This window comes from Suillus fuscotomentosus (genome assembly GCF_016647785.1).
Source record: "Suillus fuscotomentosus strain FC203 chromosome Unknown F5891scaffold_47, whole genome shotgun sequence".
Classification (NCBI taxonomy): Eukaryota; Fungi; Basidiomycota; class Agaricomycetes; order Boletales; family Suillaceae; genus Suillus; species Suillus fuscotomentosus.
The window spans coordinates 382,917-407,377 of record NW_024539559.1 but is presented as its reverse complement, the minus strand read 5'-3'; the positions used below and the strand labels follow the sequence as shown (position 1 = coordinate 407,377).

The window sequence follows — 24,461 nt, the reverse complement described above, 5'->3', positions numbered from 1 at the left end:
GAGAGTGGCTACATTCATTTCGTTTCGTGTGCGTTGGTGTCTTTGTTGGTATCATGTTATGTTAGAGCTTGTACAATGTATAGATTATTGCAGGAAGGCGATTTAGACTGGCCGTACAATATATGGACGTAGTACATCATGCATCATGATGATGCAGGTGGTTTTTACTCGTGATTGTTCTCTCCTTTCTCGCGCTGTCGATCCACGGACCACAATGGATCATGACGGAAGTTCCCGAGCGGCTGTTGACGATGTCTTTGCCCACCACCACCGATGTCGTGCTCGTCGACACCATCCAGCTCACGGCAAACATCGGCGCAGATTGCTGGGGACGCTTACGCGAACAGCCCGTCTCTATCACCGTCCACCTGCATCTCAAGCCCTCCTTCCTTGAGATCTCCGGCCAGTCTGACAATGTCCTAGACTCCATCCACTATGGTCATCTCACCAAAGCTGTCTCAGCGCTCTCGACATCTTATACTGATGTTCGTGCACTCGTGCATGAGGTCACTCAGAAAGCGTTCGCTCTGGCTGGAGAGAATGTGGACGCCGTGCGCGTCGTCGTCGGCCTTCCGAAACAGATTTTACTTGCGAACGACTTTGAGATTGAGGTGGTTACACCGAGGGGCAAAGACAGTTTGCAGCAGGCTGCAAAGGTGTCTGTGAAAGACCTTATCATACCCGTGCTGATTGGCGTCAATCCCCCCGAACGCCTAGCAAAGCAGAGGGTGATCACGAACATTACATTCTATGAGAAAGCTGGTATGCACGAAGTAGACTACCCTGCAATCATCAAACAGATATCAGAGGCACGTATTCTCTCTCTTCCATTGATTGCTGAAGAGTGACGATACTGAAGATCACCATGACAGGAAATTGAAAACACTGCGTACCTCACGCTCGAGAAATTCGTCCTGCACATCGTCCGCAGCTCATGCCTCGCATCTGATGCCATCGAAGCTGTAACAACACGATCACAGAAGCCTAGTGCACTATCTTTCGCTCACTCTTCTGGTGTCGAGATGACCCGGTACCGCGATGCGTTCCAAGGATTGCAGTAAACCCGCGTAGGAAATGTGTGTAGCCGATCTCGAGTAGCATGACCCACATACTCATGCATGTCTGAACAGCCAACATGAAGGCGGGTATTGAAATGCGATCATTGATTACCTCAACGCTAGTAAGGTATATTATCCCAAACTGTTGCACGCATGATTGATTACATTATTCATCTGAAGAGCGCAATTTGAAAAATACAAGATCGGGTTTCTCAAAGCAAACATCACGAACTCTCGCCGATCTTATAGGCGATATTGAAGGAGGAAGCATTGAAACAGCCAGATTCAAGCACCGCAAATCACAACAGCATTTCCGCTAATTAAACATCTACACATACCATTTCTGATGTGCTGAATGTAGTGAGAGGGCTAGCCAACTTAGAGCTCCTCCGGTGATAGAATAAGGCACTCGAGTTTTCTTTTGGCACCTCCAGGACAGGGCTCACGGAAGAAAGCACCTTCATTTCGCTCGTCCACTGTGACTTGAAAGGATACCTAAAAAATTGTGATTACTTTCACATGTGAGACCAACCGTCTTCAACAGAGGTAGTTCCTACAATGGAACAGTGTCTAATAAAAGACAGCTACACTACGCCAACTTCATTTGACGCGGATTCGTCTAGAATCCAGACCAAAGTCGGAGCATAAATAGTGCAATCGGCACCACTGTGCAATCTCCAAGTCCTTGTCTGTATCGCTTAGCACTCCATCAACGTACTTAGAACTGATGCATCAGGCTCTACTTGTTTCCGAAGTCCTCCTGGACATATTCGCACAAGTAAATCAAATACCATCTACTGGGAAAAAACCATTGTCTTGGACGTCTCTTGCATCGCTTGCAGTGACATGCAAAGCCTTCTACGAACCCGCGATGGATTTACTGTGGGCTAAAGTAGATCGATTGCAACCATTGCTGGGTTGTGTGAGCAGGCTACATCCACTGATATATCATCGCAGCCGTGCGCCGGTGAGTGCAGACTAGTCCCGACTAACCCCGCTCTCTTCTTTTTTTTCGATCATTAGTTGACCGAGCATCTAATAATCAAATATGTAGTGGGATGACACCTGGGCAGAAGGCATCGAGCCATTGACTGCCGACGAGACCCATCAATTTTTGCATCACTCCGCCCGTATTCGTTCATTGTGCCTACCATCTACTGATCGCCTTTTCCCGCTCCTCTCAGTAATCCCCATCGAGCCATGTGTCTTTCCGAGGCTGCAATCGTTAACTCTTTTCTCTAATACACGTATGGGCCTATTCCTGCCCCACACCCTACGTCATTGTTCTGTATTTTGCCGTGAATGCAGATCCGCTGAACTCTATTACAGTTCCTGGTGCTGCTTTGAAGCACTTATCCATCAAAGCTTTCGACAAGAACACAGCAGATCAGCTGTCCCTGCTGTCTGACCGCGTCCGTTTGTGCAAGCAGCTTGTAACTCTATCTTGTCCATCCCTGGACTGGGCAGCATGGAAGTACCTCTCCAACCTCCCTACCTTGGTGGAAGTGGGAATTCGTGAGGTGTGCGGCTATGGCGCCCCTCCTTGGCCGTTGGATCCGCACATCGTCGATTTCTCACCATTTCTTAATCTAACGGCTCTCTCCTTCACGGTAGAGAGTGCTGCATACGTGACCACAATCTTGCAGCACTCACAATTCCCCTCGTTGAAAAAATTCTGGATCATGATCGAAGTGATGTCTTCGGCAGAGGCTGAGCAACTCTTTTGTGCGCTCTCCTGCTGCAAAAAAAACCTAGAACAACTCACTGTTGTCTTGAACGAATATAATGACCTCCAACACAACTATTTGAAAGCAATTACACATCTCCTTTGCTTCACACAACTCCGATTTCTTCAGCTCGATTGTCTTGATTCTTGCATCTACCTTGACAACAACCTTCTCTTGGAAGCCACGGCAGCTTGGCCACACATCCATACGCTGAAAATAGAGGACTGCGGTATTCATCCTTGCGTCACATTCCGCGGACTATTCACCGCAATCCACCAATGTCCACAATTGGAATCACTCCGAGTGTTAATTAACACTGTGAATATTGACATCGATCCCAATGCTGAGCCAACACAACATACCTCCTTACGGACATTGGACTTGGAAACACCCGAGTCTCCCATAGGAAATGCTGAAGTTCTCGCTCGCATCATCCTCAATTGGCTCCCTTGCGTCGACCAAGTTAACAAAGTCGCGGATGATTGGGAGCCTTGGGATGAAGTCAACGCATATCTCACATCTTTGAGAAATGTGCGGCGTGTTATGGGAGATGCCTCGAGTACCTGATTTCAGTGGGATATGTTCATGTTCGGGATCATCCTAGAGTTGCTACAATCGTTCGCGTCAACTCGTTCGTGTCGTTGTTGGTATGGTTGCTTTTACCTATGGTTGCAAATTGTTTTATCCCTTCCGACTGTTAAATTGCTTACACGGGTCTTCACACCTTTCCGTGAAACATCTTCATGTGTTATGATCTACGTAGTACAGTACTATGTAATTCGAAGTGTGATGATATGATGATAGTAGAACTTACTGTATACCTCTACACTAAAAAAACTCTGAGGGTGGATCCTCCGAGGTTCATCAGCGCTGAGCACTGTCTCTCGTATGATATATTCATTCCCAGCGATAAGTATTCGACAAATGAAAAACCATCTGCCTCGATAAAGGTACAGATCTCATTACGTGTACACTTATCACGATAGTCCACCCTGTGAGGAGCCTCTATCCGCGTTGGCCGTCCTGCGGCACCCAAGAGCGGCTGAACTCGAGGGAAAAAACCCTTCAGCAATGGATTGGAGGCAAAGAATGCAAGTTTGCCAAGACGCTGCGGTTGTCCACCCTCTACGTAGCACAAATATATCGATCGTATATAACTAACCAGGGATGCCACAGATAAGATGCTCATGTAGCCCTCCAGACTATATACGATGAGATTAACCACTTGAAAATCTGCAAAGAATCGTCACGCTTCGCAGCCTGGGTCAAACGCTACTACATACCTTTCCCTCGAAGGTGACGAGAAGATCCGTGAATCCGGTTCTTGCCCGTAAGCTTTTCCTATAGGAGAAAAATACATTAATGTTATGTGTTCTAGTGTGAGGACACAGACGTGAACAATACGGCCCATAACCTCATCTGATGTGAATCCAATGCGAGGAGTACCCGTGGTGTGGACTATAGCACGCATATAAAAAGTCAAAAGATGTAAGAAGCACATCGCACATCATCCTAATCTGACCCAACAGATGACGAGGGCGTTGTGCAATGACTACTACCTGCACCATTATTGTTGAGAGGGCTCATGGTGGTTACAGCGATTGGATATCGAAACGAGAGCAGTCGTGCCGGATATGTGAAGCTACAAGTTGATGAAAGTGACGGTCGTCTTTTGCGAGGTGCATCGTGCACGGTGGGGCCGATAAGGAGTACGAGGCTTTATACTCAGCCCTGTGCACATCTCTGATGCTGAGTGGGTTGGTCTAGGAAGTGGAGAGGATTGGATAAGCATGTACTCGATGACGGTTGAGACAATGTCATGAGGAAACCAGTCCAAATACTACAAGCTACGATCAGAACATTGTGAGAAGCGGGTCAGCAAATATGCAAGGACGATCACTGTACTGACATTCAAGTCTTCGCTCCTCATCTTAGCTAATCGACCTCTCACCTGAGCTATCAGCGTGGGTGGGCTGACCATCAGCGTCAGGATTTACAGCGCACAAGGACAGTTCAGCACGACTTCTTCGAACGCATTCAAAAAATATCTTGGCCACTCAACTGTAGTTTGTCTCAAGGAGGCAACCATGAATTCCACATCGACAAAGCTGTTCTATGCGGAAATACGATCCTGACATCAGTAATGCCGTCGGAAGATGATATCCCTGGTATCACAGCCATATCTTACTTCCCCAATAACCGTGATGACGCTTATAAGAGGGCAAAAAGGTTGAGTAAGTGCGGGATGTCTGCAGGGCAAAGAGACGCCGGTGGCATTATCAACAGATGGTCGATGCTGCTGGCGATCGTCCATCTGCAGAGCTTTGGAAGATTGAAACGGAAACGGAGATTGTGAAAGCATTTCGAGAACACTCGCTAGAGGTGAGCTGCACACATATCTCTGCGGACAGCACGCTACTGGTGAGCGGCTCAGATAAATCCTCATCATTAATATGGAGCTTGGACACTGTGGAACTCGTGATTGCCAGTTAGTCCTACGAAGTGAGGAGACTCAAATGGCTTTCCCACGGGACGGCTGTCGCTTGTATTCTCACGGTGCGTCCTTATACTCGTACACCAAGCAGTGAGCCCACATCGATAAATAGCACGTAGGCAATGTTTTTAGACCTATTTTTGAGTACTGACTCTACCCTAGTGATGCATCAGGCTTTACTTGTTCCTGAAGTCCTCCTGGAGATATTCACCCATGTGAACACAATACCATCTACTCAAACAACAGAAATATTCGGTCATGTAAACACAATACCACCTACTCAAATAACATCGACGCTTGCAGCGCTTGCAAGGACATGCAAAATCTTTCACGAGCCTGCGATGGATTTGCTGTGGACTGACATCCGTGGGTTAGAACCACTGCTAGGCTGTGTAACAAGGTTACATCCACTGATATATCGTAGGGGTACAAGGGTCAGTGCACGACTTCATTACGCTTTGTTCGTTTCTTTTCGGCTCACAGAGGATCTACATAATAGTGGGACAAGCCTTGGGCGAAAGGCGTCGAGCCATTATCTGCCCATGAGGCCCATCAATTTCTGCGTCACTCCTCCCGTATACGCACATTGAATATACAATCTGACGATCCCCACCTTCTCTCTGTCATTCCCGCTGAGGCATGCGTATTTCCGAGGCTGAGGTCGTTAAGTCTTTCTACCACATATTTAGACCTCATTCTGCCTCATATGCTGCACCAATGTCATCCATTGACTGTCAATGAGGGTCTGCGATCTTTTGGGACACGTTGTATTGCTTTGGAGCAATTATGCATCTATCCTGAAAGGCGCGATGATGGCTATATGTCAGATGAGCTATCCCTGCTATCCGATAGAATTCGTTGGTGCACACGGCTTGTAACTCTGTCTTGTCCAATGCTCGACGGGGAAACATGGAAGGACCTCTCCCACGTCCCTACCCTTCTCAAATTGGAAATCGATCAAGGGTATCCTTATAATGAGCCTCCTCCACTGTCAAAACAAGATATCGTGAATTTATCATTCCTTAATATCACGAGCCTTTCCTTTCGAGAGCTGGACGATGGTGCAGAAATCATCACACTCATACAACACTCGCAAATTCCCTCACTGAAAGAGTTCAAGTTTGAAGCCAACTATCTGGTTTCAGAAGAGGCCGAGCGACTCTTTCATGCTTTGTCCCACTGCAAAGCGTGTCAGACTCTAGAAAAAAACTCCATTTTTTTGTTTGATGAACATTTACCGGAACCCCTAGACGATGAGTCTTTGACACCAATTCCACATTTCCTTTGCTTTACACAGCTTCGAACGCTGCAGCTCAAGTGTCATGATTCCCGCATCTACCTAGACAATGACATGCTCTTGCAAGCTATGTCTAGTTGGCCGCACATTCGCACTCTGGAAATTTGCGACTCTGATGACCATGTTCCTACTTCCGAAGTCACCCTCCACGGATTATTCACAGCGCTCAGTCTATGTCCACAATTACATAGACTACAAGTTCCAATCAATATTGCAACTATCGACATCGATCCTGATACTGAGCCAATACAACATACCTCCCTACGATCATTGACATTGCAGACATCAGAGTCTGAAATAGCAGATGCTGAAACTCTCGCTCGCATCATTTCCACCTGGCTCCCTTGTGTCGACCGAGTTCAAAGCATGCATAGGTGTTGGGATGAAGTCAACAAGCATCTCAAATCTTTGACAGCGGCTAGTGCGCTGTATGTCGCGGGAGCCTCCTAGAATACTTCACGTCTGGGAATGTTGTTACATACCTTTGCAAGTTCTTTCGTTAGTTTGTTGTCGTTGTCGTCGCCATTGACTGTAGTTATAAACTGCTGTAGTACCTCAACGTACTTAACCGCCAGCAAGAGAGCTTGCCGGTTCACTGATTAGTATGATCTCCAATACAATTATTGGAGATTTGGAGTCAGGCGGGGTCAAATCACCTTCTATCACTGCATTCTTCATCATATATACATCTACTTTATCATTTCTAGTCACCCTGTTCCATGGTCTGCCCTGCCGATTGAGTCTCTTGTCTATTGGCCGTGTAATGGATCTGCTGACATGCTATCGCAGTGCATCCGCCTTCTACCTTTCGGAACCACTCGCTAGAGGTGAGCTACATACATATCTCTGCGGGCAGCACGCTACTGGTGAGTGAATCAGAGAAATCTTCAGTGCATATATCATTAATATGGAGCTTGAACGCTGTGAAACTCGTCGTGGTTGACTTGGTCCCACGAAGAGACTCAAATGATAGCTTTCCCACGATACAGCTGTCCCTTGTGTTCTCATGCACATGGTTCATCCTAATAACCTAATACTTGAATAGTATTATTGCAATGCTAAGCACCCTTGCGCTCTATCACCCACAATATCACAGCAGGTTATCACTTTGGAACCCTCATGGCTATTCAAATCGTTCGCGTCTCATCACCATTCCTGTCACGCTTGTTCCGTCAAATTTTGTGGCGTCTCAGTTGTCGTCACGCTTCCGAGTCCGTGTTAAAACTGGTTGTACCTGGTCCACGGCAGAACTCATACGAAGGAAGGGTGGCAGAACCCAACAGAACCTGGCAGAACTCCGATATAATTTACATTTGACGACACAATTTGAATTCAATAAAACATCATAACCGACGTCCCTCGAGTAAATGCTGGAGGATGCCCCCTCGTAGCCACTGATCAACACAATTTCAAATGCCCGGAACGAATTGAGAACAGCTCGAATCGCTACTAGTACTTACTACTGGAAATGCAAACATTGCGGCGACACTGATAACCCATCAGGTACTCAAGTCTAGGGTCGTGACAACAACATACCCGACCGTCTTCCTCTTGAGCATGGATGATCCAAACTTCCGAAAGCCATCCACGGACCACACCGGACCTGTCACCGCTGGACACATGCAAAGTTTATAGCTGCATTGGAAATCTGGGTCGCTCTTAGGTAATCTTTAAAGCACTACCTACGTACGCATGTTGAAAGCACATATGACCCCTCACCGGCACCACTTACCGATTAGCAGCTGTGACTTTATAAACAGATGCAGTTTGAACCGGTTGCTCCTTTAACCACATCTTGATTCATGGCCTTTTCTCGCTCTCTTATCATCCTGACGCTCATTGCAGGGTGCCTCCTCCCTTCTGGTGTCCAGGCTCTCTGGCCCATTCCAACTACTCTCGAACCGGGCTGACCACCCTCAAAATCTCCCCCGCATTCTATTTTGACGTGGAGATCGAAGGCGCACCATCGGATTTACGTGACGCGGTTGCGCAATCACAGTACTATCTCGAAAACGACAAACTTGGACGTCTGGTCGTAGGTCGTGGCGCGAATGACACTACCGCATTTGCCACCGCGATGACGCTTTCAAAGTTAACGCTGTCTCTCGCGAGTAGAGCTGCTGTAGAGCCCATTTCCTCAGAAGCTGTCAAGCCCCTGGGAACCCGTAGTGAGGAGTACGCACTGAACATTCCAGCAGATGGCTCGGCTGCTACTTTGACGGCGAACTCGACGTTGGGTCTGTACAGAGGACTCACCACTTTCAATCAGCTTTTCTACTACTATGGAGGAGTGACTTACACTTACTCGCCCCGATTTCTATCAAGGACACTCCTGCATATGTGAGCAGTTATTACATACACTTTAACGTCAGATGCATGAACCCATATACGTAGCCTTTCCGGGGATTAGGACTGGATACCTCGAGACACTACTATCCGGTCAGCGACATTCAGCGAACTTTGGACGCGATGAGCTGGGTGAAGGCGAGTGCTTTCCTGGTGTCTCGTCTTATCGTCTCTCACAAGCTATACAGATCAACACTTTCCACTGGCATATCACGGATAGTCAGAGTTTTCCACTCGAAGTCGCACAGTATCCCGAGCTCGCCATCAATGGTGCATACTCTCCTCAAGAAGTTTACACAGCAAGCGATGTCCAATACATCGTGAAGTATGCTGCTGCAGTACGTGTTTCACTTTACCATGGTCTGTTGTTCGTTGATGGTGTTCTCGCAGAGAGGTATTGATGTTATGATGGTTAGTACTCATCAGTCGATTTTGCAGATAACGTCTCAACATTTTACTAGGAAATCGATACACCCGGCCACACCGCTATCATGGCAGCCGCTTACCCCGAATATGTTGCATGCTTTGAGGCTAGTCCATGGGCATTCTTTTCCGGCGAGCCCCCTGCCGGCCAGCTTCGTTTTGCACTCCCAGAGGTCACGAACTTCACTGCTTCCTTGCTCACCAACATCGCAAAGACCCTCCCTTCGCACTATTTCAGCACCGGCGGCGATGAAATCAACAAGAACTGTTACGCCGATGACTACCCCACGCAGCAGCAACTTAAGAGGACCGGCATGACGCTGAACGGTGCTCTTGACACGTTCACACAGACCACTCATGGTGCACTGATTGTCCAGGGAAAGACGCCTGTCGTATGGGAAGGTATGCGCTGCCCTTTCTTTGAATGACAGTATCAAATGAAGACGGTCGGTCATTCAGAAATGGCCCTCGACTGGAATATTACACTTTCAAACGAGACTATTGTGATGTAAATATGATAATATCGTGATCTGACTCCGCTGATTCATCTGTATTGAAAGGGTTTGGATTTCTTCTGCAGATGCTGCAGCGGTGGTAGAAAAGGGTTTCAGGATCATCCAAGCACCATCAGATTACTTCTACCTGGTCAGTTGACGAGTTTTTCTACAGAACACAATGTCCTTATTATCCTAGGATTCTGGTGCTGGTGAGTGGCTGGGAGACAACCCAACTGGGTTAGTCTTCATATTGTCAAATGTACTCGATCTGAACTGGCGTCCCTTGGGAGAACAGAAGTAGCGGCCCCTTCAGGACCTGGTCCGAGGTAAGTATGAATGTCGAAGATGCCCACGCATCTCACAATGTTTCGTTAGGCATATACCTTTGATCCGTTGGCAAACTTGACCGAGGCGCAGTACGAACTTGTTCTGGGAGGTAAACACAAACGAATCTCGAGGTTAAATCCTTTCTGAGCAATCTGCAGGCGAGCAAATTCTATGGAGTGAACAGTCTGGTCCCCAAAATGTCGACCCGATCGTGTGGCCACGCGCTGCATCATCAGCAGAAATTTTCTGGAGTGGGAAGCAGCCCACTGGCGCTGCACTCAACGTCACCGAGGCACTTCCTCGTTTGCATGTAAGTAGTTCTTCTTGACGTGGAAGTACTTAATGATATATGAATGATACAGGACGTCAGGTACAGGATGGTACAGCGCGGCATCAATGCCATCCCACTCCAGCCGCAGTGGTGTGCGTTTCGACCGGACGCATGCGATATGTACGCTTGGTTTGGAACTTGATCCGAACTCTAGGTCTTTTCATAATTGGTTGTGGTGTTATTTAATCTGCACCGTTGCTTACAAGATGTGTACAGCTCTCGTTCACCAAAAATTGACTTATATTGAGAAATTTGTGCCTCGGCTTTGCAAGAAGTCACGCGGCAAAATGGAAGTTGACGAAATGTTCGAGTGATGCACTGCACAATGATTCATGAAGTATCCACGTTTTTGGCAATAAATTGTATCCATACTACTACGTGTATATCGGCGCCATAGCCCACATCGATATCTTGACTGGAATTCTGAAAATAGCAGGTAACAACACCCATCAATATATTGGTCCCACGCAGGCAATGTTAGATTTACATGAAACCCAGTTGTGAGTCCTGACTCTACCGTACCCCAGTGATGCATCAGGCTTTACTTGTTCCCGAAGTCCTCCTGGAGATATTCGCCTATGTGAACACAATACCATCTACTACTTGGCAAACAACACAGATATTCGGTTATGTGGACAGGAAACCATCTCCTCAAATAACATCGACGCTTGCAGCGCTTGCAAGGACATGCAAAATCTTCCACGAGCCTGCGATGGATTTGCTGTGGACTGAAATCCATGAGTTAGAACCACTGCTAGGCTGCGTACCGAGGTTACATCCACTGATATATCATAGGGGTACGACTTGGGTCAGTGCACGACTTCATTACGCTTTGTTCGTTTCTTTTCGGCTGACCGAGCGTCTACATACATAACAGCGGAACGTGGTTTTTTCAAATTCCTGGGCGGAAGGCGTCGAGCCATTATCTGCCCATGAGGCCCGTCAATTTATGCGTCACTCCTCCCGTATACGCACATTGAACATAGAAAGGACCGATCTCCAACTTATCTCTGTCATTCCCGCCAATGTATACGTATTTCCGAGGCTGAGGTCGTTAATTCTTTCCACCCCATTTTTGAATCTCTTTCTGCCTCTCACGCTGCACCCACGTCATCTATCGAACCTCGACAAGGGTCGGCGAATTTTTGTGACACGTTGCAGTGCTTTGGAGCATTTGTACATCCGCACTGACGACTATTATGACATCGCAAGTCGGCTGTCCCTGCTATCCGATAGGATTCGTCGGTGCATGCGGCTTGTAACCCTGTATTGTCCAATGCTCGACTGGGAAACATGGAAGCACCTCTCTTGCCTCCCTACTCTTCTCAAATTGGAAATTGATCAAGGGTTTGATGACCCTCCTTCACTGTCAAACCGAGATATCGTGAATTTATCATTCCTTAACATCACGAGCCTTTCCTTTCGACAGCATGACGATTGTGCAGACATCATCACAGTCATACAACACTCGCAGTTTCCCTCACTGAAAGAGTTCAGGTTTGCAGTCGACTATCTCTGTTCAGAAGAGGCCGAGCAACTCTTTCATGCTCTGTGCCACTCCAGAGCGTGTCAGACTCTAGAAGAAATCATCATTTGTTCTCCTGATGAAGGAGAGCGTGGACCCCCAGACGGCGAGCTTTTGACACCAATTCCACATTTGCTTTGCTTTACACAGCTTCGAACACTGCAACTCATGTTTTATAATCCCTGCATCTACCTGGACAATGACATTCTCTTGCAAGCCATGTCTAGTTGGCCGCACATCCGCACTCTGGAAATCAACTACGTAGACGACCATCATTCTCCTTCCGGAGTCTCCCTCCATGGATTATTCGCAGCGCTCAGTCTATGTCCACAATTGCATACACTACGAATTCTAATCAATCTTGCAACTATCGACGTTGATCCTCATACTGAGCCACTACAACATACCTCCCTACGATCATTGGAACTTTTGGATATATCCCAGTCTCAAATAGCAGATGCTGAAGCTCTCGCTCGCATCATTTCCGCCTGGCTCCCTTGTGTCGACGAAGTTAAAAGCATTGGTAGCACTTGGGATGAAGTCAACAAGCATCTCAAATCTTCGACAGCGGCTACTGCGCTGTACGTCGCGGGAGCCTCCTAGAATAGTTAAGTTTGGAATACCTTCACGTCTGGGAATGTCGTTACATACCTTTGAGTTCTTTCGTTCCTTCGTTGTCGTTGTCATTATCGTCGCCGTTGACTGTAGTTATAAACTGTATTACCTCACAACATACTTAATCGCCAGCAAGAACTCACCGGTTCACTGATTAGTATGATTTCCAACACGATTATCGGCCCAATTCATCTTCTGGCAGTCTATGACTGCTTTCTTCGTCATATATACATCCACTCTACCATTTCTAGTCACCCTCATGTCCTGTGGTCTGTCCTTCCGATTGAGTCTCTTGTCTATCAATTGCCTGTGCGCTATATCCGCAGTGCATGCGCCTTCTACCATGGCCCGGGCCCGTCTTAAATGCTCGGTCTCGTACCGAGACCAGGTTGGCCAGCAACTGCCACATCCATGAACACGCTATGTATTTGCAATTTGCAGGTCGTGAACTGCAGTGTCCTGAGTGATATATAGTTTGCATACTTTCCTGTGTTTTCCGGACACTCATTGCATTCCAGCCTTTCTTGAATGTGAGTATGACGCAGACATCCTTCCCTGCAAATTCTCGCGCCTAGTTAAACAACGGAAGTTACAGCGACGCGATGATAAAAATTGCAAGTTGTAGAGGACGAGCACTTGGCGCAGGAGTATCGCCGTGCTTGGCCAGTCACTGTTCCTCCAATGATTGTTTGCTCTTATCTCAATCGCTATTATCAAGCATCGAAGTGCACCGAGTCTCCTATCTGCGCTGTGTGTACTCGCCGTGAACGGGATTGCGTGGTTGTGACCTTCTCCGCTACCGACGCACCTGATTTCCACCTCGAGACCCTCCTTCTCCTTCTCAGACTGATTCATCATCCAGAAGCAAGGTTTGTCTGCCACACTCTCTTTCGATTGCCCGATCATTGATGGCCTCATGCTTGAACGCGCAGGTGTTGTTGATTCCAGCAGTGACCATGGACCACCACGACGTGAACGGAAGGGTAGGACATTTCTGTCGTGACTTTAGGCTTCAGAACTCGGATGAAGCCACCATAGGATCTTCGTTTCAGCTCCCAGCTGTACTAATAAAAATCGCCAGTTCGAGAGCATTAGTAGCGGCAGACTTCTAATGCCGCAGGTCTTCAGGTCTTAGATTTTACGAGATCAGCCTAGGTGCATGAAGCACTCGAGAAGAAACGGACATGAACCCAGAACTTGAGAAGATAACCCGACTTTCTTTTGTTGATCACCATAGAAGCTTCATGAAATACAGTCCCTCCTCTGTATGTTTTTATGGACGAAAGCAACAGATTACTTGAGTAGTGGGCGCAAATCATTGGAGACTGCACGTACGTGATCAGAGGAGTCGGGGAGTGATGAGTGCCCTTTTACGTGACCACCCTTCTGAAATACTTCGGCTCCTCAAAGCTCCCAGAAGCAAGGTACGCGCAGCTAGCGCTGCCGCGAATAACTGAAGCGAATCGAAGTGGAGATTTGAGACACTTCAGTAGACTTCGATGAGTCAACGAAGTTATTTGAAGTGCGCTTCGTGGCGCGCGACACAGAGAAGTGGGATAGGTTAGCAGCTAAGCAAGTTCGTCGACTCGGAACTTGCCTGCTGCAATGAGCTCATCCGAGTTTATGGCATCCCTAGATACCGGCCAGTATGATTTACTTCTCCTGCAATAAGATACGGCGTGAAATCCAGCCGGTCGTGCCAGTGCTTATAAGAGAAATTAGGTATCTGTAAAGCTTCGAGAACAGTTGATGAGAGGTCAGCACACCGATCTGTGCATGCTTCTGTGCTGGAGGAGAACACTTGCTCAGAAGGAACAGCAGCAACGAAATATTATGTTCATTTGATGAATGGCTAAAAAAACTAAAATAGTGCACGTACCTCCAAAAACGAACGATATTAGCTGTGCCTTTAGCTGCAGCATCAAGAAGCGCTGTAGCGCTGTATTTCTTGTTCGGTATATGCAGCAGCTCGACATGCTGCCGGGGCGTCATATACTGGACATATGCATGCAGAGGTGGATAGAGGTTTCGCAAAGTCCTGAAAGAACCTTTGGTGTTACTAATGGTGAAACTGGTGGGCCATGACTGTTAAAGTTCTTGGACCTGGGATGCAAGCGAGTACTAACGAAGTCAATCAAAATCTCACGTTTCGAAGTGAAGCGAATTTACCTCTTGTCAACAAGTGTAGCATAACATAAGCACGTAATGACAAGACCTCGAAAACTGCAAATTCACCTCTAACTTACCCGAGTAGTAGGAACAGCGACGGCAAAGACCTCTTGACCACGAACAGGACAACTTTCTGGCGCTCGCCAACGCCAACGATGATTCGCATATACGAAAGGTTCATTACCTATCTCTTTGCTTGTTCGGAAACCCGCCATCGGTATTCATCCAGCTCCTAAGTCAAGTTTCATCACTGCATGCGGCAGCGTGCGCCCTTTAGCGCACCAAACTCCACTTGTCCGTCACTCATTTGCTGCCCTCGTCGACTGAGGGTGCGCTTTCGGCGCCCGCGCTCTCATATGGCCACCATCGTTGTTCTCCGTCAAAGCCTGCCTCCTTTCTGCTGGACTCATCATACATTATCCTGCCGACAATGCCGGACACGCCGTCGCCGAGTTATTCAGCATCGATGTTTCCGGCCTCAACTGTATCCTTCCCAGGAAGATTGTGCTGCTCGTATCGTATTAGCATTATTACCGCCAGGTATTGTGAAACACGAGCCTGTGTCCCCGCCCTCATCAGCCCTCATCACTCTCGCACTCATGAACAGCAGCGATGACTTGAACATGTTGTCCGTCTCGGGATTTTTCGTTGAACTTGAAAAACATAGAAACATGTCCCATTCATTTTTTTGCTTGGAGGCAGCACCAGGCTTCGTGAGGTTGTAGTTGGCCTAGCGCCTGATGCAGGAGGATGCAAGTTGGAGGTCAGGTGTGGTAGCCTGGTCACGGCGGCGGGAGACTGCAGGTCGGGCATGTTGGGCAGGCAATGGGCGCGATGGCACGATGCTTAACCTTATACACGAGCAGAAAATACCTTGCCGAGCGGTGCTGAAGGTCTTGACCTGTCACGGTACTATAAGTGAGGTAACTGCCTCGTTTTCGGGAGCTTGGAGGAGCCGAAGTACTTCGGAAAGGTGACAGGGCACCTAGTACCACGACTCGTCGGGACTGCCTTCAAGGCGCCATTACGGCAATAAAGCGTTCCGAGAGATAACCTTATAGAAATCAATTAATTACATAAATTAAATTCTAATTCTAAATTTGGACTTAAAAACTGCGCAATCTCCGCTTTAAAGGGTCTCATCACCGTGTGCAACAGCGACCAGACCTAATTTCTTCCATTCTTCGATCTTCATATCAGCTTGAATTTGTCAGGTTTAGAGTGTGTACAGACATTATCTTGCACGATGTCGCAGTGGGGCCAGCCGGGATTTCAGTATCCCATGTCCACAGGCTATCCAGGTCAACAGTTTCAGCCTGGCCAGAATCCTCAATTTCAGCAACAACCCAGTTTCCAGCCTGGAGGAATAGCTAGTGGTGGTTTTCAGCCTGGTGGAATTGCTCCACAGCCTACCGGATTTCCAGGCGCACGACCACAGCAGCCTTACCAGCAGCCTCAACAGACAGGCTACCTGGGCCCGGGCCCCTCTAGACTGGGTGTCTTGCAAGCCCAGCCTACGGGTTTTCCAGGTGAGAGTAGCTTTGCGCAGCAGGCTCGTCCGCAGCCTCCACCTGTTCCGCCCATTCCAAGCCAATTCCAGCAGCAGCCTCAGTTATACCAACAGCCTGGATTCGCAAATCCACAGCGTTTCGGAGGTCCGTCTCCTTCAGGATTCGGTGGAAACCCAGGTCTCGTACCCCAGCCAACCGGGTTTGCGGGTCGTACTCCTGCGCCCTTGATTCCCCAAGCAACTGGTTTTGTAGATCCACGGTTGCAAATGATGTCTAGCTCGTTCTTACCTGCCAATATCTCTGCACCATATGGTGCAGGAGGAATTCCCCAGCTTGCTGCCCCTCCCCAGCAGCAGTTGGGTGGTCTATCTTTGCAGCAGTCCTTCCAGCAACATAATCAGGCACGAGGCATAGGGTCTGCACCCAAGATCCCATGGACGCTCTCCAAAGCCGAAAAGAAGCAATATGACCAGATTTTCAGATCCTGGGACTGCCCATGGCACTGGTTTCATCAGCGGTAAGACCGCACTCGAGGTCTTTGGCCAGAGTGGAATCGAAAAGAACGAACTGGCTCGCATCTGGTGATTATCAATTTTTCTTACTGTACATCAAGTCTCTAATGTCTATGCAGGACCCTTGCTGACGCTGATAACCGCGGCAAGCTTAACCTTGCTGAATTCCATGTCGCAATGGGCCTGATCTACCGCAGTATGTCCTTGCATTTCATCTTTACTTTACACCACTGACACAACACTAGAACTTAATGGCAATGACATACCTGACGAACTCCCATCCGAACTTATCCCTCCATCCTCTCGAGATCTCGATACCTCTGTTAATTTTCTCAAGGACATTCTCAAGAATGATACACGCGCCCGCTCTCCATTGGGTCTCGACACTCCTGTCTCACGTCTCAAAGAGCGTTCATTCAATTCTACATCTGCACCAGGTGCTGGCGGGCGACAAGATGCTACAGTCTACAAGCATACCGATGCAGAGCCCCCTGGCGGGTTCTACCAGCCCCGCAGCAGGCACATCGATCGCAGCACTGTGCGCTCGCGTAATGAAGACAACAGCCCTGCCGCAGACATGTCTGATATAAAGCGTCAACTTGCCAACACGCAAAAGATGCTCGATGCAAGCGCAGTAGCAGATGCGGGCGATGATGAACTCGATCGTGAGATGGGCGATCTGCGGTACCGCATCAAGCGTCTGCAAGAAGATCTGGACTATGTCTCCCGCGGTCCAAGGAGCGCGAGCAAAGAGGAGGAACGTAGGAGGTTGGAGAGAGAGCTTTTGCAGCTCATGCACGAGCGTGTACCTGAGCTCGAACGCAAGATCGAGGATCGCCAGGCGAGGAAAGAGAGAGAGAATCGCGAATATGCCAGAGAGCGTGATAGGAGGAACGAGAGATCTGGTCGGTTTGATGATACAGATGGCGGGCATTCGCCTTCCTTGGGCTATCGAGATGATGACCGTGATAGACCTTATTCTCGCAGTGCATCGAGGTATGATAAGGAAAACAGAGACTACGACAGGGATAGGTCGTACCGTGACCGCCATGATGATCGCGATGTGTCGACAACAACGCGTACTCCGCAGCCACCGCCTGCTGCTCCGGCAAACAACATATCGCAACCACCACCACCACCAGCCCCTAGCCGCTCGCCTGCTCCAGGATTGAAACAAATGACACCTGAAGAGCGCAAAGCATTTCTCCAAGTACAAGCGAAGAAACGTCTCGAAGAGCGTATGCAAGCTCTAGGTCTTTCTATCCCATCGTCGACTGTATCATCTACCTTGGGTGTCAGTGTTGAAGACAGACTCGCTCAGGAGAGGAAGGAAGCGGAAGAGAAAGCCAAGGAAGCTGAGAGACAGGCTGAAGAGCGCGAGAGACTTAGGAGAGAACGACTTGAAAGCGAGAAGGCTGTTAGGGAAGGCAAGGCGACTCCTCAGCCTACGCCTGCTGCCCCAACACCTACTACTACCGCCCTACCTCCTGCCCCTGCACCCAAGATTGCGTCACCAGCTCAGAAGCCCCGTGCACCAGCACCACCCCCACCAAGGAAAGGCTTTGCTCTCCGCCCATCTGCGACTTCATCTTCTTTGCCCTCGCCTACTCCTGCTCCTGCTCCTGCTCCTGTAATTCCCACACCAGCTCCCGTAGCACCTGCTCTTCCACCAGTACCCGCTGTACCCAAAGAAGACTCAGAGGATGCAGATTTCAAAGCCCGTGAGGCAGCACTTCGCCAGAAACGGGAAGACCACGCTGCCCTCCTCCGCAAGCTTGAGGAAGAAGAGGAGGAGGCGCGCCGTGCTGATGAATTATACCTGGCACGCCGAAAGCAGTTCTTGGCTAGTAAATCTGCCGTGTCCCCTATCATGCCTGCTACACCTACATCTCCTGTACCCCCGCCGCAGCCTGCTTTTGTTCCTGCTCCGCCGCCGCCGCCGCCTGCTCCTCCAGCAGAGCCCAAGTCTGGGCCCGAGGAAGTGGCGCCTACTATTACTACACCACCGCCACCACCGCCCGCACCGCCTGTAAATAAGTCAAGTACCAATCCCTTCAGTCGAATGATGAAGGAGGGGGGATCTACTGTTTCAACCCCTGCAGCAAGCAACGGTAGCAGCAACCCCTTCTTCCTCAACAATCCTGCGCCTGCGCCTACCACACCCGCTCCCCCCAAAAGTCCTGGACCTTCGAGCAAAACGACCTACAACACGGCTGGAGGTGATAGCGAAGATGACTGGGATAACCTAATGGAAAACGAAGAGAATGATAGTAGTGATGAGGAGTTGGGTTCAAGGGACACGCGTATGGGTTTGGCGCAGCAGCTTTTTGGGAACTTGTTGCCTTCAAGGCCGCAATCTGATGGACCTGAGAAGTCTCGAAGTCCTGCACCTCTGCTACCAGCTTCTGCACCCCCTGCACCATCTGCACCATCTGCACCCCCACCACCATCAGTCAATATCGCATCCCCAGCTCCAACTGGTAATCACAGTGCCCTCTTGAACGCTATTCAAGGAGGCGCAAAATTGAGGAAGGCTGTTACTCATGACCGTAGTGCTGCAGCAACCTCCGGCAGAGTCATCGGCGATGTTGATCCTCCTGCTCATATCAATGCTGCACCCCGTCCGGCGTCGCCTCCCGCTGCTATCGCCCCTGCAGCATTTGTGCTTCCTTCACCCCAAGAATCCATCGCTGAGGCACCCCAGATGAGCAGAGGGTCGACTTCAGGACACAGTAAGAAGGAATCAGTTGACTGGTATACTGGTCTTGCTGCTGACCAAGGCGCTGTACATCACTTGCCGACTACTATTGAGGAGGATGAGGAGCCGGCTGAGGAGATATCTGTGATGCCAGAGATTCAAGCGTCTGAGGCAGCGATTGATATGATGGATGATATTGATAGGTCTACTGGTGAGCAGCCATGGGGCAGGGGGGGAATCTGAACTGATTATTTTTTAGAGTTCCGTGTGTGGTCGCTTTACCCGTATGAGGGACAGAGACCTGATGATCTTAGTATGGTCGTTGTTGATCTGTACGACTGATTGCTGATTATTTTGTTAGGCTTTCATGCGAACCTGATCGTTACTGCTCATCCTTCCAAGACAGGAGGCGCCTGGTGGTATGGCACCATCGTGAAGGATGGCAAATCTGGATTCTTCCCACAAACATATGTACAGAAGGTGGAACCAGGTGCGTGAACCTCGATGTACCTTTCTTTTAATATGTTCATCATGTATGTAGTGAAAGCAAACGCGTTGTACTCATACGCAGGGGAGGGCGCAGATGAGCTTCCCTTTGCCGAAGGCGACGAACTCTCCATCATAGATAGAGGCGAAGCGGATTGGTGGAAAGCTGAACGAGACGGAATTGTCTTCATCGTGCCGGCTGCTTACCTGGAGATAGTAGAGGGTTCGTGGATTTTATCGCCTCCCCCTTGAGTTTTCCTCTTAACCTTGATCGCCGTTGGCAACTAGACTAAAATCTATTCTTTTGCTTTTCTTTTACATGTACGATTCGGAAATACCATTTTCGTTGTTAACAGCCGCCGGATCTCCACCCCTCCTGCGCGTGAACCCGCATGAGAAGCCGTCGACTAACATTGACAGTGCCGAACGTCCTGATATATCGGGAGCAGCAACTGTCAGCGGATCACCTGATGAGGACGACCACGTTGACAGGTCTTCCGATGAGGGCGAGGACTATTATTCGATGGACGAATCAGATGACGAATCAGAAGGGTCTGAAGATGGGACTATTGAGGACGAACACGCTCGAGAACTTGAACGTCAACGAGTATTGGAGGCGGCGGGTCTGATTGTAGATACGAGCTCGAGTGTGACAGCGCCGCCTAATCCCCCAGTACAGAAGCGCCGTCATCCACCCGTGACTCCTCAACGGGTTTCCATAGCACCAGTGGCTTCGAAGATTCTTCCGCCATTGCCGACTGTTGACTTGACAGATACTGAGCTCGATTCGACGTCTCATCTGGACGACGCTTTCGATCGGTACGAGGTTTTCAAGAAGACGAATGGAAGCTTCAGCAATAGGATGTCTGTCTCATCCTTTGATACCTCTCCTTCGTCGCCGCCGCGCTCGCCCGCCGTGTCTTTGGCGCCTAGTCTCACACATCGAGATTGGGAGAGTCGTACGTCGCAGTTTTTGAGCTTTTTGGGGAGACATACAAATAGGTCGAGTACGCCGGAACAAGAAAAGAAAACGCTGGTCATATCTGGTCCTATCGTCAATACGCCTGCTGGTGGCGAGACTGGAGATGAGAGCCCTAGTTTTGGCACGGTGCGTGTCTTTTTTGCTATTACCGGGCGCCGTATTGAGGTGAGTAGTCATGGGCGAGCCTAGTGGACAAGTCAGCACTTGAGGGCATCCCTAAGATGGAGCGGCGACGACAAGAGGTGAGATTATGTGCTTGTAGTGTGGTTGCTGTGTCTCACGATCTGCAGGCAATTTTTGAACTTATTTCTACCGAAGCAGATTACGTTCGCGACCTGCAGCTCATCGTTGAAGTATGGTTCAAAGTGCTATTAATATTGTAGTGTCCAGATTGCTCACGTTACTATGACAGTTGTTCTACTCCCGACTTATGGGCACACTCGGAGAGAAGGCGACCACTGTCATATTTGCCAACATTGAAGACATCCTACTCACTAATACTGTACCTTCTCGGTGCTCTCGCTTATTGGCTATGACTGACAGCTTTGTAGACATTCCTTTCTGTTCTCGAAGAACGTCAGAAAGACTGTCGGCTCTATATCGACCACATTGGCGATGTTCTGGAGACTCACATTCCTAACATGCACCTTTATCTGGTACATACTTCCTGAGTCTGCGCATCGTTGGTATTCACCTTTTTTAGTCGTACTGCTTGAACCAGCACAACGCTGCCAAGGTTCTTCAGTCCATGAGAGATAGTAATACCGACCTTGCTACTCAACTTCAGGTATGCTACAAACGTTTTGTTAACTGTTTACTAACCTTTCTCTCAGCGCCTCCGCGATGACCCTTCTGCTCGAAATCTTGATTTATCACATTATCTCCTCGTACCCAGTACGTTCATGCGGAGGCGTAATAGCTGTTAGTAACTGACTTTCTATTCCAGTGCAACGCCTCACCCGATACCCTCTCCTAATCCGCCAAATCCTTCAATACACAGATCACTCCTCGACGACCAATACCTCCATCCAAACCGTAACTAACGGACAGCCTCCAGCAGTCTCCATCCAGCTCCCAGGCGATGACGAGGAACGAAAAAACATCAGTACCGCTTTGAAAGCAGCACAGAAAATTCTGGAGCATGTGAACGAGACGATACGGGAGCAAGAAGGGAGAGAAAGGCTAGGTGAGATTAGCAAGGATCTGTGGATTGGACAGGGGTGCGTATTTTCTTGCATATTTGCTCCTGATGGCGCTGAGTTGTCTTCTCAGTCACCTTGATCTAACCGCTCCGACACGCCACCTGGGACCGCGGAAGCTTGTGAAGGAAGGGATAATAAGCAAAGCAAAAAGCGGACGCAAACTTCGTCTGTTCCTATGCAGCGACATTCTCGTGTTGACTCATGAAGGAGGAAAGGGTTTATATCGCGTTGTGAGTGTTTTTATCGCCATGACCCAAATTTAGGTAGGTGCTGATGTGTGGGATAGCCCATACCTCTCAACGAAGTGCAAATAAAGGGGTCGAGAAACGAGCGAGGTTCGTAATATTTCTACCTATCACGACCTTGAGTTTACTGTGCCATAGAGGACTCTCTGCTTCGCCTGCACCTTACTTACCCGCGTGGTGGCGATACCATTGTTTTGCGAGCGATTTCAACCAAAGAAGCTCTATCGTGGAAGGACGCAATCGAGCGCGCTAGTCGAAGAGCCAAGGATGGAGAGCGACGAGCTGTAAAAGCTCTGCGTGCATCATCAAAGGCGGACCTACAACTTTAATATCTACAGACATTCTATTAGACTTCTCTGCTATTGTTATGATCCCATATTAACTGACATTCAACTACCCATTCCTACGCAGCATCTTATCAATTCTATCTCATTGCTGTGACTATGGACGATCGTGCGATGTCTGCATACGTACTTGAATTGTGCTGAAGTGATTCGGCAGCTCCGGCTTTCTGGTTGTGCGGCGACTCCCCATTTGGGATACCCTTAATACGCTACGGTACAGCAAATGAGCGCCCAGTCGTCTCTCGATGCTCAACTGCCACCATAGCGAGCCTATCCATAACAGAATGTATTATTTAATGCTTTCCACTCTCCATTGCTTCATAGCTTGATCCTTTCGAGACCCAATAGGAGTTCTTCATAAAGTTATGCATCACACGTAGGCAGCATCGCCGCGATCTTGTCCTTCCGCTGTCTAAGAAGATTGATCATGGTCTGTATGCCCTTCAACACGCCCTCATCGGGACCTGCCCCGTCGATAAGTCGGGTATGTGCGAAGTCTATGAGAGAAAGGGAACACAAAAGAGCTTGGTGTTCCTCCTCTTCCTCTATCGCTTCGTCGGGTATAGACTCCAGAACAAGTTGTCCGTTTTCATCTATCTCGACCTCTACTTCGTCGTCGTCGTCGTCGTCTTCTTCTTCTTCTTCTTCAGTCGTGGCGGTCCCGGAAGGCATGGAAAGCGTCTTCCATGCACGTTCCCAGTCTCCCTCGTACACTATGAGAATACTCCCACCTACCATGCGCATCTCAATGTTCGCTATGGTAGCTTTCAATTCTTCTAGGTCGTCTTGAAGTGTAGTGAGAACGCAGTGGAGGAGGATAGCAGGAAGACCAGATTGTGGCTTTGACACGTCTGAATCTGATGTCTCAGTAGAGTTCGGTGGTGACGGATAAGGTGCAGACGAGACGGGAAAGAACATCTCAGTGACGTCAGGAAGCTGTTCCTTCTTGATCGATCTGCCGTACGACTTGGGCGTCAAGATAGGTTCGGAAGAGTCATTACCGTACACCTTCACCGATTTCAGCGTTAATCTGAGTATTGAAACCATGAGCAGGTACCTGAAATCCTGTGAAGCGAACGCCCGTTTCTCCGCTAGTAGTATTATGAGCGACTTTGATCATACGCGCTTGCTTTTCAGGAGGCGCGTCTTGATCGTAGAGGACGGTCCCAAGTTTCACATCCAGAATACAAGGCTTCACAAAGCCGTACGCAACATTTTCAAGGACGAGGCGCTGTGCTGGACCAGATAAGAAAAAACGGGACGCGCTGACAGCAGAATCGGATTGACATATCTTTATCCTCTGGCACTATATTGCCATGTACGGGAACTATTTCCATATTTCCATCGCCAACTGCATTTGAATCTTTGAGTTGCCCCTCGAGCTTCAGCACGCCCAGAAACTTTGGGGTCCAGTTTCTAAGCTTCGAGAGTTCATCGTGATCGCCTGCTGCGGCGATTCGTTGATAAAATTCAATTTCACGAGGAAGGGCTGGCTTGATCAAAAGGGAATCGTCTTCTGTTGTCTCAATGCCTGCATGGCCGCCTACTTGAGCTTTTAGAGGGCGGGTGGCCGCTATCGTTGGCCCGGGCAGGAGCGGAGAATTAGACATGGACGTAGAGTACTAGCACGTGACCCGGCGTGTTTCATTTAATAAATTTACAAAGGCGTCAA

At 48.8% G+C, this 24,461-nt stretch overlaps 8 protein-coding genes across 8 annotated transcripts; 5 read left to right on the top strand and 3 right to left on the bottom strand.

Moving 5' to 3' along the window:
* The first annotated feature begins 172 nt into the window (after positions 1 to 172).
* F5891DRAFT_1049354 (Dihydroneopterin aldolase-domain-containing protein) lies at positions 173 to 1,485 on the top strand. The gene is made up of 3 exons (XM_041362417.1): positions 173 to 809; positions 873 to 1,185; positions 1,239 to 1,485. Exons 1-2 carry the CDS (start codon positions 222 to 224, stop codon positions 1,059 to 1,061), a joined length of 777 nt encoding a protein of 258 aa, XP_041222977.1. The 5' UTR covers positions 173 to 221; the 3' UTR covers positions 1,062 to 1,185; positions 1,239 to 1,485.
* A 190-nt stretch (positions 1,486 to 1,675) lies between these two features.
* F5891DRAFT_536781 (uncharacterized protein) lies at positions 1,676 to 2,090 on the top strand. Its single transcript, XM_041372164.1, has one exon. The coding sequence runs from the start codon at positions 1,786 to 1,788 to the stop codon at positions 2,038 to 2,040; it is 255 nt and encodes an 84-aa protein (XP_041222976.1). The 5' UTR covers positions 1,676 to 1,785; the 3' UTR covers positions 2,041 to 2,090.
* Positions 2,091 to 2,389: 299 nt separating this feature from the next.
* Positions 2,390 to 4,372, bottom strand: F5891DRAFT_1174729 (uncharacterized protein; the record flags this gene model as incomplete). The annotated part of the gene is made up of 9 exons (XM_041365678.1): positions 2,390 to 2,678; positions 2,712 to 2,768; positions 2,824 to 2,995; positions 3,148 to 3,348; positions 3,496 to 3,540; positions 3,948 to 4,018; positions 4,069 to 4,126; positions 4,179 to 4,243; positions 4,345 to 4,372. The coding sequence occupies 9 exons, from the start codon at positions 4,370 to 4,372 to the stop codon at positions 2,587 to 2,589; spliced, it is 789 nt and encodes a 262-aa protein (XP_041222975.1). The 3' UTR covers positions 2,390 to 2,586.
* A 3,761-nt stretch (positions 4,373 to 8,133) lies between these two features.
* Positions 8,134 to 10,642, top strand: F5891DRAFT_1129968 (glycoside hydrolase family 20 protein; the record flags this gene model as incomplete). Its single annotated transcript, XM_041364467.1, has 13 exons — positions 8,134 to 8,203; positions 8,448 to 8,866; positions 8,971 to 9,060; positions 9,111 to 9,260; positions 9,313 to 9,333; positions 9,384 to 9,747; positions 9,805 to 9,853; positions 9,906 to 9,990; positions 10,039 to 10,079; positions 10,138 to 10,168; positions 10,218 to 10,278; positions 10,328 to 10,479; positions 10,532 to 10,642. 13 exons carry the CDS (start codon positions 8,134 to 8,136, stop codon positions 10,640 to 10,642), a joined length of 1,644 nt encoding a protein of 547 aa, XP_041222974.1.
* Positions 10,643 to 10,972: 330 nt separating this feature from the next.
* Positions 10,973 to 13,023, top strand: F5891DRAFT_536689 (uncharacterized protein). The gene is made up of 2 exons (XM_041372163.1): positions 10,973 to 11,308; positions 11,378 to 13,023. Exons 1-2 carry the CDS (start codon positions 11,030 to 11,032, stop codon positions 12,626 to 12,628), a joined length of 1,530 nt encoding a protein of 509 aa, XP_041222973.1. The 5' UTR covers positions 10,973 to 11,029; the 3' UTR covers positions 12,629 to 13,023.
* Positions 13,024 to 14,179: 1,156 nt separating this feature from the next.
* Positions 14,180 to 14,814, bottom strand: F5891DRAFT_536633 (uncharacterized protein). The gene is made up of 3 exons (XM_041372162.1): positions 14,810 to 14,814; positions 14,520 to 14,761; positions 14,180 to 14,440 (listed from the first exon to the last, which is right to left on the bottom strand). Exons 2-3 carry the CDS (start codon positions 14,614 to 14,616, stop codon positions 14,262 to 14,264), a joined length of 276 nt encoding a protein of 91 aa, XP_041222972.1. The 5' UTR covers positions 14,617 to 14,761; positions 14,810 to 14,814; the 3' UTR covers positions 14,180 to 14,261.
* Positions 14,815 to 15,964: 1,150 nt separating this feature from the next.
* Positions 15,965 to 22,869, top strand: F5891DRAFT_1049286 (uncharacterized protein). Its single transcript, XM_041362416.1, has 18 exons — positions 15,965 to 16,837; positions 16,869 to 16,901; positions 16,952 to 17,028; positions 17,078 to 19,741; positions 19,790 to 19,843; positions 19,892 to 20,020; positions 20,072 to 20,239; positions 20,373 to 21,124; positions 21,172 to 21,240; positions 21,289 to 21,351; positions 21,411 to 21,500; positions 21,550 to 21,654; positions 21,702 to 21,785; positions 21,832 to 21,892; positions 21,945 to 22,218; positions 22,271 to 22,430; positions 22,487 to 22,535; positions 22,584 to 22,869. Exons 1-18 carry the CDS (start codon positions 16,056 to 16,058, stop codon positions 22,772 to 22,774), a joined length of 5,805 nt encoding a protein of 1,934 aa, XP_041222971.1. The 5' UTR covers positions 15,965 to 16,055; the 3' UTR covers positions 22,775 to 22,869.
* Positions 22,870 to 24,406, bottom strand: F5891DRAFT_1049282 (uncharacterized protein). Its single transcript, XM_041362415.1, has 3 exons — positions 24,081 to 24,406; positions 23,847 to 24,022; positions 22,870 to 23,797 (listed from the first exon to the last, which is right to left on the bottom strand). The coding sequence occupies exons 1-3, from the start codon at positions 24,397 to 24,399 to the stop codon at positions 23,153 to 23,155; spliced, it is 1,140 nt and encodes a 379-aa protein (XP_041222970.1). The 5' UTR covers positions 24,400 to 24,406; the 3' UTR covers positions 22,870 to 23,152.
* Positions 24,407 to 24,461: the final 55 nt, after the last annotated feature.

Bases quoted from the DNA above. Each gene is read 5' to 3' on its own strand.
- F5891DRAFT_1049354 (XM_041362417.1), top strand. From the start codon at position 222: ATGACGGAAGTTCCCGAGCGGCTGTTGACGATGTCTTTGCCCACCACC. The intron at 810-872 runs GCACGTATTCTC...TCACCATGACAG, and splicing joins TCATCAAACAGATATCAGAG to GAAATTGAAAACACTGCGTA.
- F5891DRAFT_536781 (XM_041372164.1), top strand. From the start codon at position 1,786: ATGCATCAGGCTCTACTTGTTTCCGAAGTCCTCCTGGACATATTCGCA.
- F5891DRAFT_536689 (XM_041372163.1), top strand. From the start codon at position 11,030: ATGCATCAGGCTTTACTTGTTCCCGAAGTCCTCCTGGAGATATTCGCC. The intron at 11,309-11,377 runs GTCAGTGCACGA...CATACATAACAG, and splicing joins ATCATAGGGGTACGACTTGG to CGGAACGTGGTTTTTTCAAA.
- F5891DRAFT_536633 (XM_041372162.1), bottom strand. From the start codon at position 14,616: ATGTCGAGCTGCTGCATATACCGAACAAGAAATACAGCGCTACAGCGC. The intron at 14,441-14,519 runs GTACGTGCACTA...CTTCTGAGCAAG, and splicing joins AATATCGTTCGTTTTTGGAG to TGTTCTCCTCCAGCACAGAA.
- F5891DRAFT_1049286 (XM_041362416.1), top strand. From the start codon at position 16,056: ATGTCGCAGTGGGGCCAGCCGGGATTTCAGTATCCCATGTCCACAGGC. The intron at 21,352-21,410 runs GTATGGTTCAAA...TTACTATGACAG, and splicing joins ACCTGCAGCTCATCGTTGAA to TTGTTCTACTCCCGACTTAT. The intron at 22,536-22,583 runs GTTCGTAATATT...ACTGTGCCATAG, and splicing joins GGGGTCGAGAAACGAGCGAG to AGGACTCTCTGCTTCGCCTG.
- F5891DRAFT_1049282 (XM_041362415.1), bottom strand. From the start codon at position 24,399: ATGTCTAATTCTCCGCTCCTGCCCGGGCCAACGATAGCGGCCACCCGC. The intron at 24,023-24,080 runs ATATGTCAATCC...CTGGTCCAGCAC, and splicing joins TATAGTGCCAGAGGATAAAG to AGCGCCTCGTCCTTGAAAAT. The intron at 23,798-23,846 runs GTACCTGCTCAT...AAATCGGTGAAG, and splicing joins TTCGCTTCACAGGATTTCAG to GTGTACGGTAATGACTCTTC.